Source organism: Thunnus thynnus, chromosome 15 (assembly GCF_963924715.1).
Source record: "Thunnus thynnus chromosome 15, fThuThy2.1, whole genome shotgun sequence".
Classification (NCBI taxonomy): domain Eukaryota; kingdom Metazoa; phylum Chordata; class Actinopteri; order Scombriformes; family Scombridae; genus Thunnus; species Thunnus thynnus.
In genome coordinates this window covers 1123570-1135963 of record NC_089531.1, presented here as the reverse complement: position 1 = coordinate 1135963, position 12394 = coordinate 1123570, and the positions used below count along the sequence as shown (strand labels likewise).

The window sequence follows — 12394 nt, the reverse complement described above, 5'->3', positions numbered from 1 at the left end:
TCCTGCTGTGTTTTCCTTATCTGCATCTCCAGCCGTCCACTGATCTTCATCATGCAGACTCTGCTTCCAGCGCTGGTTCCACATCACATCGGGGGCTTGGATATTTCCAGTGCAGCCTCCCTGCATCACTGCTGTTGAAGCCACATTTCAGTTCAGCTTTGGTGGGGGGGGGGGGGGGGGCACCAGGAAGTGGGGATGAATGTAATAAACTCTGAGACTGGTTAGACGGACTTCTCCATTGGTGACGCACCCGAGCAACCAGCTGACAAGAGCGGGCAGTAACGGTTCTGATGTGCGTCTCGACTCCTCCTTTGATTGTTTGACATGTTTTTTCCTCTTTTCTTGTGTGTGAATGTCCAGCCGGTAAGTTATATATTCTCATCCTGATATTGAGACTGGGAGCAGATTTGTTGCCAAATGTGGAATTAGTTATTGTGTGTTTGGTTGCCACTACCTCAGTTTGATTAATACCGTTATTAGTAAATAGACACTGAAGACACTCAAGTGGTCGTTCAAGGAACTGCAGTTGCAGCGGCGGTTGCTGCTCGGTGTTATTATGCCTACTGATAGTAGCATTTGTATTTATACGACTATTACGTTGATTGTTATTGCTGTTAGTGTTTACATTCTTAGTGACTTTATCAGTGTCAGAACTGAAATCACCATTACTGTTAGGCCTGTGTACATTATCAGCAAAGTCTAGTTAAATTGTTGGTGGTTATTTGTATATTTTATTGCTGATTTGTTTCAGACCACACACACACTTACCTTTGATACATGTCATGACTGGTTTAACTGTACTGCTGTGCTGTATTAAGGAGTAATCACTCACTAAATGGTGAATGTTATCCTAAATATTCACACCTTTTCTTCAGTGAAGTTGAATTTTCTTTCTATGAGAGAGTAAGTGGCGTTCACTGAGCTGCAGATCTGCCGCTGCGCTGCCTTCACTTCATGAACAGCCCCTCTGAACACGTTGAGTTTGGTGGTGAAGTGGTGCGATGTCAAAGTGAGAGGTTGTGTCGCTGTAGAAATTTCTGTAGCCAACCTCTACTAGCCATAAACATCTTGCCTCCATCACTCACTGAAGAGTAGATCTCCAACGCTTTATTTTTGATCATTTGTTTGGATATTTGGATATGTTCATCCTGCATTGAGTAAATCCACGCTGAAAGCCTTCTCTCTAGCTCCAAGCTAGATGTTTTCCTCCCGCCTCCAGCTAGCCGTGCTCTCCTCTTGTCGGCTAGCAGCAGCTCATTCTTCTGCTTTTTCCAGTACCTGATTCTTTTCGAGTCGATGTCAAAGTGCTTTGCAGCTTTCTCTCCTGAATGTTCCTCCGCATACTGCAAAACTCTCTCTTTGAATTTGACATCAAATCTCCGTCTGAGCGCCATGTTAGAATTAAATGGTTTCTCCCCCGTGTGCGTTCTCATGTGTCTTCTAACATCACTATTATATCTGAACGTTTTCTTACAAACTGTGCAACTGAACGGTTTTTCTCCTGTGTGAAGTCTCGTGTGACTCGTTGAGTTTCCCTTTTGAGAAAATGTTTTGCCGCAAAAGGAGCAGCTGAATGGTTTCTCTCCTGTGTAAATTCTCATTTGTGTGTTCAGATGTGGTTTGCGGCCAAATCTTTGACCACATTCAGAGCAGCTAAATGATCCCTCAGCAGCATTATGGGTCACGTCGCTTAAAAGGTCTTCATTATTTTTAAGAGTGTTTAAACGTGATCGATGTTTCCTGCTCTCTGTCCGATCAATGACGTCAGTCTCAGGAGTGTCTGAAGTCTTGTCATCGCTAACGGGTTGTAAATGTTTATCTGGATCTGGTTCTGATCCTCCACAGTCCTCTCCATCAGCTTCTGCTTGTTCAGTTTGTCTTTGATGAAGCTGTGAGGACTGAGGTTTCTCTTCATCATCTTCACTCTTCACAGGAACAAGAATGAGTGTAAACGTAGTGATATCAGCCTCCTCCAGCCCTTGAAGCTGCTCTCCCTCCTGACTGGTCCAGAGTTCCTCCTGTTCCTCTTTAATGTGTGGGGGTTCTGGGTCCTGCTGGTCCAGACTGGAGCTCCACTCCTGCTGCTCAGGTGGAACCTCTTCTTTACTCTCCAACAGCTGCTGGACGTCTGCAGGACACATACAGACAAAGATATTATGGAAAAACGTTATGTTCAAGCCAAGCTGAATAATTTGGGATCATTTCTCAGTGAGCTTCTCTGCAGCAGCTGCTGACTGTTACAAGCTGTAAGTGCATTTATTTATTGAATATGAAACTCTTGGTAGTTGTTTCGACAGGAAGCTCTCTGCATGGTTAGTAGTGGCTTAAATGTTAAAGAAGACTTAAATGTGCTGAAATCACACAACTGATGTTCGGTTAATTGTCATTTATCAAGCAACAAAACAAACAAACCAAAAAACCCCCAAAACACATCTTCTGGTTCCAGCCGCTCAGAGAGAGAAGAAGTACTTGCTGCAGTTATTACTGTTATCTGTTTCATAGAGTTGAAATGGATTGATTGACATTTGCGGATGATATATTTGAGTTTTTTAAAAAATCTGTTAATTATATATTGGCTATATTAGTTTTACTATAAACACATATAATATATAGTAACATTTTATTTTACAGGTCCTTTAATTTTATACCAGTTTCCTGGAAATTTGCAGGTATTTAACGGGACATTTTCCAGAAAGGGTGGTGCAATGTGTTACAAACTCTAACAAAAAAGGAAGAAGTGTTAAATACCTTCCTATTATTTCAATTTTTCTTATAATTTGTGCTAAATTGCACCTCTCTTTTTGTACAATGTAAACTATTAAATACCTGCAAATTACTACAGGAAATGTGTAAATAGTGTAAAATGAAAGGGCCTGTAAAATAAAGCGTTACCAATTATACTAAGAGTTTTGATAAGGATGCTTTAAATCAGAGGAACATCGTTCAGTGTAAAGCTGAACTTGTCAGTGCTCTCTGGTGGACAAACGAGATTTTGTGTTAGTTATTGACACACATATATTTACACTGATACTGATAGATCTGAGGGTCTATCAGATCCCAGGAAGCTAACATTAGTTCAAACTGATACAGTTTCATTTAGGGGTCATCAGGGGTCATTTCCCCCCCTCCCATTATGCTGTGTGTTATGTAAGAGATAATCAACGAGTAGCTGGACGTTAAACGGTCTTAAGGCATGAGAAGGAGGCGAGGAACCACCGGGATCTGCTCCTGCTGCATCTCACTGGTTCTATGCGGATCTCTTTGTTATGTTCTTTCCACTGTAACTCAACAGGGAAACACCGTCAATTAACATGAACTAACATCAGATCCTGACCGGTCCTGTCGGCCTGTCTGGAGGGAATTTGGCACTAAAACGACTGGAACATTTAAAGATGTCAGCTTGAGTTTAAATAAGTTACCTGCAGCAATATCATCCCCATAAAGAGACGCACAGCGGCAACTTCATCCGTTATATTTAATAAACTGAAAAACATTCTTTTTGAAATCTATTTATCTATCTATCTTTATCCATCTATCTACATAGGCAATGTTTTGAGATGCATTAAGGGCAGATAATATAGATATAACAATAAGAGCACGTGGATTTCCGTTTTTAATTCACACGAAAAAAAGGAAAAACAAAATAACTCATTGTTTATTTGTTTATCCAGTTATCAAACGAGTTGAAGACAAACCCTGCTGCATGCTGTAGTATCAGCTCAGGTTAAACTGAGTGTGATCAGAGTGAGAATAAGATGTAAAGGGAACAAACCTGCTCTGTGTAGCTGAAGTTGAGGGTTGAAAACAGCGTCCAGTAGTTTGCGTTGTCGCTCGTTCTCCTCTTTGGATCGAGAAAGTTCCTCCTCGTACTCTGCTATCGATCTTTCAAACAGCACAAATATCTCTTCAGCAGCCGCAGTTAGTCGCTGGTCGACCACAGCTCTCAGCATTTGGACTTTAGACATTTTAACACGATGACAGAAACTTTTTTCTCCGTCAGACTGTCAGCGTTGCTACCGCAGGTTGCTGCGCTAACACACGTCCCCGTTACCAGCTAACAAGCTAAGCTAACTCTACACGCTTTGTCAATTCAGACACATTTATCCGGACATCCGTGGTTCGTTCCTGCTGCATAAAAGATACTTTCCCGCCGTTAGCAACAGTAAGGCCGATCACTTCCGGTATGTGTACATTTCTCGATTTCAAAATAAAGCCCCGAGGATTTTCAGAGTTATTGATCCCACTGATTTTACTGGCAACGCACGGCCTACTCTGCCTCTGATTGGCTTAGTACTCATTGCCTTCGTTTATTGGGTTGGTCAGGGTTCTTGCTGAGAAAAGCAGTGGGATCATGGATGTATTATAAGAGCTCTTATTATACACCTCTGAGTGGGATCCATAATAACAACGTGCCTCTTCTTCCTCCTCTTCCGGTTTTATTGTAATTGACAACCAGCGTTAAGGCGCATTATCGCCCCCTGCTGCATACTGAAAATCATCGCGTTCAAATTTTACAAGCTTCATGGTCAATAACACAACATTCTGGTAAATCTGTTATTTTGACCCACTGTTACACACAACAAGCTTCAGCTAAACACATATTTATTGTTTCTTGAACAAAAGAATGTGCATATGAAATTCAAAAGATACACAAGTTATTAACAATCAATGACAAACATGCAAGTTTAAAAAGAGTAGAGATTATTGTAAACTATAGTTTGGGCAAATAATAAAAATGACACCAAAACTGTCTTGTGTTGCTCTATTGACCCAATGCGGGTAAAATTTAAATACTTTTTAGTTTGTATGCTGGAGTGTGGACCAGAGTTAGCTAAACCCTAAAGGACAGGTTCCCAGTGTTCCCAGTGTGTTAAACCAGCAGTCAGGTGTCTGTAATCATTCCTCCTGTTCATACTGGATATTAAAAGATCCTTCAAATGTGCTTTCAATGGAAGTGATGGAGGATAAAATCCACAGTGTGTCCACACAGTCATTTAAAAGTCTGTGTGAAGCTTCTATTCAGCTTCAGCAGTCTGAGTTAGTCATATCAAGTGGATATCTGACACATTTACAGTCTTTTTAGCATCAAATTCCCTCTTTGTGTTTCCTCGGACAGTGTTTCCCTGTTGAGCTGCAGGTGGAAGTATAGTAACAAAAAGAGGGACTTTGGCACTAAAAAGACTGTAACGTTGAAAGATATCTACTTGATTTGACTCATTTGGACGCTGAAGCTTCATATTAGCTTCAGATAAACTTTAAATACATTTTTACACAGAAGGAGGACTGTGGATTTTGTCCCCCATCACTTCCATTGTAAGGTCATTATGAAGGGATCTTCTGATGGTCAGTATGAACAGGAGGAATGATTACAGCAAGAAAAACAGCTTTAATGTTCTGAGGGTAAGCTGAAGTGACTGTGAGACCAACGACAGATGGATGAGACAAACTCCAGGGATACAATGCAGAGCACTTTTATTTTTTCTTTAAAGTTCTTGGTTTGTGTGACTGTGGTTTAAGCTCTGCAAAGACAACAAAAAGTATTATCACATAAACAAACAGGTAAGCATTGACAACAGAGCCAAATATATGAATTTAAATAATGTGAGAATTGAAATAAATCAAATAATGTATAAATCTAACTCACACAACGCATGGATGGAGTCAAAAAGGAAGAACAAAGGGAGGAAGGCAGCATATAGAGCCTCTTGAGTGGATTGATTAACTGCAGCTGAGGGGGGGTAATCCTTTCAGGTAGGTGTGTTTGATTAATTGATTGTCAACTTTCAAATTAAATGTCAACTATTTTGATAATTGATTAATTGCTGGTTCCAGCTTCTTAAATGTGAATATTTTCTGGTTTCTTTAGTCCTCTATGACAGTAAACTGAACATCTTTGGGTTGACATTTTATAGACCAAACAACTAATCGATTCATCTAGAAAATAATCAACAGATTAATTGATAGTGGAAATGATCGTTAGCTGCAGTCCTGAAATCCTTGGCAGAGAATCTTTGCCTGACTGGTTCAGCGTATTATAACAGACTGTGTGTGCGTTATCAAACCTCACCATAGCAATAACTTTACACAACAAAACTGAAAAAAAAAAAAACAATTGTCATCAAATTTAAATATGTCACATTATTGTTTTTTATTGATAAACGCTGTCACTGGCATGGGTACATTAGTTGAAGTCTGTACCCTGAGCGGACTCTCTGGAAGTCGGCAGAAAGTGCGTTTGAGGCTCCTTGTAGACTTGATGAACTGTAGATTTGGACAGACGTCGGCACTCGCAGGCTTCAGTCTGTTTAAGACATTTGGATTCAGCTGTAATACAGTATATCCAGCATGTTACCATAAGGTTCCTATAGTACTCAGCGTTTGTAACATCAGTTCATGAATATTTTTTATCTTACATTCATAATCCAGAAATGTCCATGTGGTTCCCACCTCAGGTAACTGGTCACTGAAGTGGGAATGAAGCAGAAATTCCCAGCAGAGTCTCTCAGTTATTGCTGATTTCCAGCTGAACCAGCAGCTCTGCAGCTGCTCTCACCGACACACTTGTGACTTTTCACCTGCGACTGCCAGGTGAATCTTTTGTCACAAACACTGCAGCTGAACTGTTTCTGTCCGGTGTGAACTGAGAAGTGATACGTCAGATTGGCCTTTTGAGAAAAGCTTTTATCACAAACAGGGCAGCTGTACGGTTTCTCTCCTGTGTGGACTGTCATGTGTTTTTTCAGACCTCCCTTTTGTGTGAAGCTTTTGTCACAATACAAACAGCTGAACGGTTTCTCCCCGGTGTGGATTCTCATGTGATTTACTAAAGCGCTGCGCACTGCAAAACTCGTGTCACAAAATGAGCAACTGAAGGGTTTCTCTCCTGAGTGACATCTCATGTGACGAATCAAGTTTGGCCTCTGAGAAAATCTTTTACCGCAAACTGAGCAACTGTATGGTTTCTCTCCCGTGTGATATCGCATGTGTCTCCGCAGACTGTCCTTACGACCAAACTTTCTACCACATTCACAGCAGATAAAAGACTTTTTGACAGCGTTACACTTGACACCACTCACAGGAACTTCAGTATTTTCCAGAGAGTTTAAACCTGATTGAGGTTCACTGGTGTCCTTACAATCATCTTCACTGACTTCAGTCTCTGGTTCTGAAGCATCTGAAGCCTTCTCATTACTAACTGGTTGTAAATAACTATCTGGATACACGTTGCTGGCTGGTTCTGATCCTCCCACAAAGTCTCTGTTCTTCTCAGTTTGGCTTTGATGAAGCTGTGAGGGTTCTTCATCATCTTCACTCTTCTTCACTGATACAGGGGAGGATGGGATATCAACACCAACCAGCCCTTGAAGCTGCTCTCCCTCCTGACTGGTCCAGAGTTCCTCCTCTTCCTCTTTAATGTGTGGGGGCTCTGGGTCCTGCTGCTCACAGGGAACCTCTTCTCTATTCTCCAACAGCTGCTGGACGTCTGCGAGACACTCTGAAATACAGATAAACACATTATGGTAAACCATGAGTTTGTGTTAAACCAAGCTAGATACATAACATTTCATGATTTATAGGGTAGATTCATGATGTTCCCAGTGTGTTAAACCAGCAGTCAGGTGTCTGTAATCATTCCTCCTGTTCATACTGGATATTCAAAGATCCTTCAAATGTGCTTTCAATGGAAGTGATGGAGGATAAAATCCACAGTGTGTCCACACAGTCATTTAAAAGTCTGTGTGAAGCTTCTATTCAGCTTCAGCAGTCTGAGTTAGTCATATCAAGTGGATATCTGACACATTTACAGTCTTTTTAGCATCAAATTCCCTCTTTGTGTTTCCTCGGACAGTGTTTCCCTGTTGAGCTGCAGGTGGAAATATAGTAACAAAAAGAGGAACTTTGGCACTAAAAAGACTGTAACGTTGAAAGATATCTACTTGATTTGACTCATTTGGACGCTGAAGCTTCATATTAGCTTCAGATAAACTTTGAAATACATTTTTGCACAGAAGGAGGACTGTGGATTTTGTCCTCCATCACTTCCATTGTAAGGTCATTATGAAGGGATCTTCTAATGGTCAGTATGAACAGGAGGAATGATTACAGCAAGAAAAACAGCTTTCCATTGAAGCAGACAGTTCAGTATAAACAGAGCTGTGTGTGTCTGATGCATGTAGGGTGTGTAATTTTCTGTCCATTGACTGCTCGTCTGTTGTGTTTTGCAGTAAAACGTCACTGGTTAAATAAACATCTGTGTATTACTGGACGAATGTCCACTTTTATTAAAAACTGGTTGGATTTGTATGAATTATGAGATGGGATGACTTTCCATCCTGAAACCTTTTTATATCAGTGTTACTGAGCAGTAACTGACTGGTGAAGACGCGTCTTTGTCCGGTTTCACAATAGATGAAATTGTGGCAGTATTCATATTTGCAGGGAGCCAGGAATTTGGTGTTACAACACTTTCATTTGAAATAAATTCCTGCTGAAAGTTGAATGATAATCCACTAATAAACAGTGAGTGGTGGTAATGGGACAAGAAATGTAACGATGAAGAAGAAGACTGCTGCTAGTGTGCAAACATGGTTTAAGGAAGTCAAATAGTGCCAAGATGTGGAATGATCAGACACTGAGATGCAACTATCATTTGCTCACATGCAATATATAAAACATTTTGCTGAATATTTATAATTATTGTTTATTAGAACACATTATCTTCCACCAAAAGGGGAAACAAATGTAGGCGGTTATACAGATTATTGGGGGATTCAGGGCTACATAAATAACATTTAACATAAATGACAATAAAAATCTCGTCCAGTGCTCCTCAGAAGTCAGAACAACACGTGTGAAACCTTGAGCTGCTGTGTTCTTTATGGAAATGTGACACATGACCTCGACACACTGACGTCGTGTCTGTTACGTTAAAGCGATTCAGGCCTTTATTCATACATGAGGCCGACCACAGCTTCCATGTGACAAGGTGCTTGACTGAAACTGGCGATACATAATGTGGTTCGTGAAAAACAATAAATGTGAAACTATGATAATCCACAGAACACACAGGAGTTTACTGAGACACTGAAGTATCACTGTAACTATCTACATGGCAACATATCAATGGATTTGAGTAATAAATTATATTATTATTCATATTAACAGAGCGTCTGTTTCAGTTCTCTAATTCTGTATCTTCACTCTTTTATCCTGTTTCATGCTTCAGTTTCATGTGGATCACTTTGTTATACGTGCCGTCTACAATTTGTTTTGTGTTCATGATTTGAACCTGTGAGTGCATGCGTGAGTCGGTCCCCATCGCTACTGTTGCTGCTGTAAAAACAGTGAAATGACTCGTTTCACTATCAGAATTTGATCCATTCAGTCTGATAACATTTGGAGAGAGTCTAGAGGAGCCACATGATTGTTATTATTTTATTCTTCATATCGGCAGAGAGCTAAACTGGAAGTTCGTCTCTGATGTGACGCTCTATGGGTGCATCATCACTGCATCATCACTGCTATGCCAGCGTAGGAAGGTTGCCACAGACAACACATATGTATTTTTTTCCCCAGTATAGCGAAGCCAAGTCGGTCTGATTGGCTCTGCCCCTGATATTGTTAACCTAACCATCTCACTCCTCATGTCCAAACCAAGCAGCAACCTCCGGGGCTGAAAAATGAAGCCAATGCGGAAGTGCCAAAAACCTGCATTCTAACTAACGGCCATCAGGGGGCGACTCCACTGGCTGCTAACAGAAGTCTGATTGTATGGAAGTCTTCTCTCTTGATTTATTACCTCAGTGAACTGTTTCCTGATGAGTTTATGGTCTCAATCACTAGTTTGAAGTCTCCTTCAATACAGCATGATGGTCATTTTGTAAATCATGGCCCCATTTAGAGTAAAATAGATGATACAGCAGCGTATGCTTTAGGGCGTGACTACAATGTGATTGACAAGTCGCTACCATAGCGACAATGTTGCTTACGTGATGTAACCATTGCGTATGGGTGTAGCTGCTGCTATTTCACAGTGTTTTCAGTTCACTGAAGTTAATTGCAACATTGTGGTCGCCTAAAAACAGTCTTGTTCAGCGTTTAGTTGTAATAAAACACCCATCAATGAGTCGGATGATCAGTTTTTCCGGTGAGTACATTTTGTTTGAAAGGTTTTAGGCCTGTCTTTCGCTAGCGAAAATTAGCATTAGCATTATCACTGTTAACCATAGATTGTAAATGCACCATGCTAACCAAGCTAGCAGCTAGCGCTCGTCCAAATATGGTAACTTCTGGCTCCAAAAAACAAACATGGCGACGGTCAAATCGCTGCACTCGAGGCTTCTAAACGGCAGTTCGCAAACAAATAGTGACGTCACGGTGACTACGTCCTTTTTTTTTTTTTTTTTTTTTTTTACAGTTTATGGCCCAAACAAACCAACGAAGGTAGCCAATCAGAAGCAGAGTTAGGCAGAGTAGGGCGGGTCAGTCCGTCGTCATCCTAGGAAAATATAAATGGGCCTCTGGATGTGTGAAATATAATAAGATTTACCTGGCGGTGATGGGCTTAGTCCGCATTGTGTGAACATGTTTGGCGAAGGACGTTGATTTATATGTAAAAGACCCGCACAGCAGGTTTAAAGCTGCCGGTTAATTGAATAAAATAATCGATTACTTGACGAATAGTTGCAGCTGTCATTCAACCCTTCAGTCTTCAGTTTAGATGGGCTGTACAGAGCTAATAATATCAGAGTAAACTGTTTATGGTTTGCTTAATTTTAAACTCTTAATATCTGCAGTTGTTAGTTGGTGGTTCGTATTCTTCGGCCTTGAACATGAGCTAACTGCGGCTAACAGCCTGTACGGAGGGTTTAGCTGCTAGCGTTAGCTTAGCACTGACTCCCGGCCACATTAACAGAGTATTAACACGTTTCCAGCAACATAAAGACAACAAACCTGCTTTTCGCAGCTTTTTATCGGGTTTTAAAACCTCGTCCAGCAGCCTGCGGTGTCGGCGGTGGATCTCCTCTTCATACTCGGTTATTGTTTTCTCAAAATGTCCAAATATCTCCTCCACAGCCGCAGTTAGCCGCTGCTGGACGAAAACCTTCAGACCCTGAAGGCTGCACATTTTACATACAGCTCAGAAAATACTAATACTGGCGCTTTTCTGCTGTTATTAGGAGGTGTGTAAACCAAACTCTGTTCCCACTGCAACGCCTGATCAATACACACGATTACTTCCGGGTCACATTTCAAAATTAAAGTGATACAAAGCAGGATGCAATTTTCTTTCTTTTTCTCTAAAAGTTGGTGATGCCAGTTTAAGTCTGCAGTAAATCCTGTTAGTGATTCTTTTGTTCTTCAGAAGCTGAAACCATTGACTATTTATGTTTTAAATTTTCATACACTAATTTGTTTTGGTCCACACATTCATTTACTTAAAATAATATCATTTATTTTATGGATATATTGGATGTAAACATTCTTGTGATTATTTTGGGTAACAATCTATATCTATATAACTATATATATATATATATATATATATATTTGCTATATACTTTTAGTCACCAAAAAATCTGGTAAAAATGAATAGAACAACTAAAAATTGTATACATCTATATCTCAGTCCTTGCTTTTTTAATGTCTCTTGTCTTGCTCTTTTGGGCTCTTCTTATTCATTGTTTCTCTTTTTTTTGTTTGTTTTGTTTTAAAAAAGCTTTCTCTTGTGTTTCAGTATAATGACACCTCCTTTGTTTTTTATTTGTTTGTTGCAGCATCATTTGCACCATTGTTAATTAAATTCTATCACTTATTTTATATATTTATTTCTTGTCTTATTCTGTATATTATATATAAGTTGATGACAGACCTGAACCTGCCCACTCATAACAACAGAAAACATCTTTTTTTCCCATTTAAGAGTCTAAAATAAATATACCACTAGTGTGCAGTGGTGGAAGAAGTACTCAGATCTTTTACTTCAGCAAAAGTACAACACAGCAATGTAAAAATACTTCATTACAAAAAAAATCCTACTTTTCGATCCCCTCCAGACATGTAATAACACATAAAAATACTCTGCTTGGAACAACAATAATGTAGGTATCTACTCCTCCCTCGTTAAAAAATCTAACATCTATAAATATGCAAATATATTTAATCTCATACGTTTTCCTGTTGGACACAAGATGTCTCCTTCTTCACTGCAAAGTCCGTTCTCAGTGTTTGTGTAAGTTGCAAATTGGACGATGATTGTCTCCAGATTTCCAGTGAGCTCAGAGAAACTTTCTACTTTTCAACAGATGAATGTGAAAACAAACTCTGCTCATTAATCATTCTGCACAGAGAAGAAGAACAAACATCCATCCAACCATCACATGAGTGAGAGGGG

The 12394-nt window shown here is 40.0% G+C and overlaps 2 protein-coding genes across 2 annotated transcripts; both read right to left on the bottom strand.

Annotated features, from left to right (window-relative positions):
* Positions 1 to 355: 355 nt before the first annotated feature.
* On the bottom strand, positions 356 to 4192 carry LOC137198924 (zinc finger and SCAN domain-containing protein 31-like). The gene is made up of 2 exons (XM_067612941.1): positions 3773 to 4192; positions 356 to 2128 (listed from the first exon to the last, which is right to left on the bottom strand). The coding sequence occupies exons 1-2, from the start codon at positions 3963 to 3965 to the stop codon at positions 1005 to 1007; spliced, it is 1317 nt and encodes a 438-aa protein (XP_067469042.1). The 5' UTR covers positions 3966 to 4192; the 3' UTR covers positions 356 to 1004.
* A 1263-nt stretch (positions 4193 to 5455) lies between these two features.
* On the bottom strand, positions 5456 to 11361 carry LOC137198933 (zinc finger protein 300-like). Its single transcript, XM_067612953.1, has 2 exons — positions 10954 to 11361; positions 5456 to 7495 (listed from the first exon to the last, which is right to left on the bottom strand). Exons 1-2 carry the CDS (start codon positions 11126 to 11128, stop codon positions 6507 to 6509), a joined length of 1164 nt encoding a protein of 387 aa, XP_067469054.1. The 5' UTR covers positions 11129 to 11361; the 3' UTR covers positions 5456 to 6506.
* Between the last annotated feature and the right edge of the window lie 1033 nt (positions 11362 to 12394).

Coding starts and splice junctions, on each gene's coding strand:
- LOC137198924 (XM_067612941.1), bottom strand. CDS start 3,965: ATGTCTAAAGTCCAAATGCTGAGAGCTGTGGTCGACCAGCGACTAACT. Junction 2,129..3,772: donor ACTTCAGCTACACAGAGCAG/GTTTGTTCCCTT, acceptor TGTGTCCTGCAG/ACGTCCAGCAGCTGTTGGAG.
- LOC137198933 (XM_067612953.1), bottom strand. CDS start 11,128: ATGTGCAGCCTTCAGGGTCTGAAGGTTTTCGTCCAGCAGCGGCTAACT. Junction 7,496..10,953: donor TAAAAAGCTGCGAAAAGCAG/GTTTGTTGTCTT, acceptor TCTGTATTTCAG/AGTGTCTCGCAGACGTCCAG.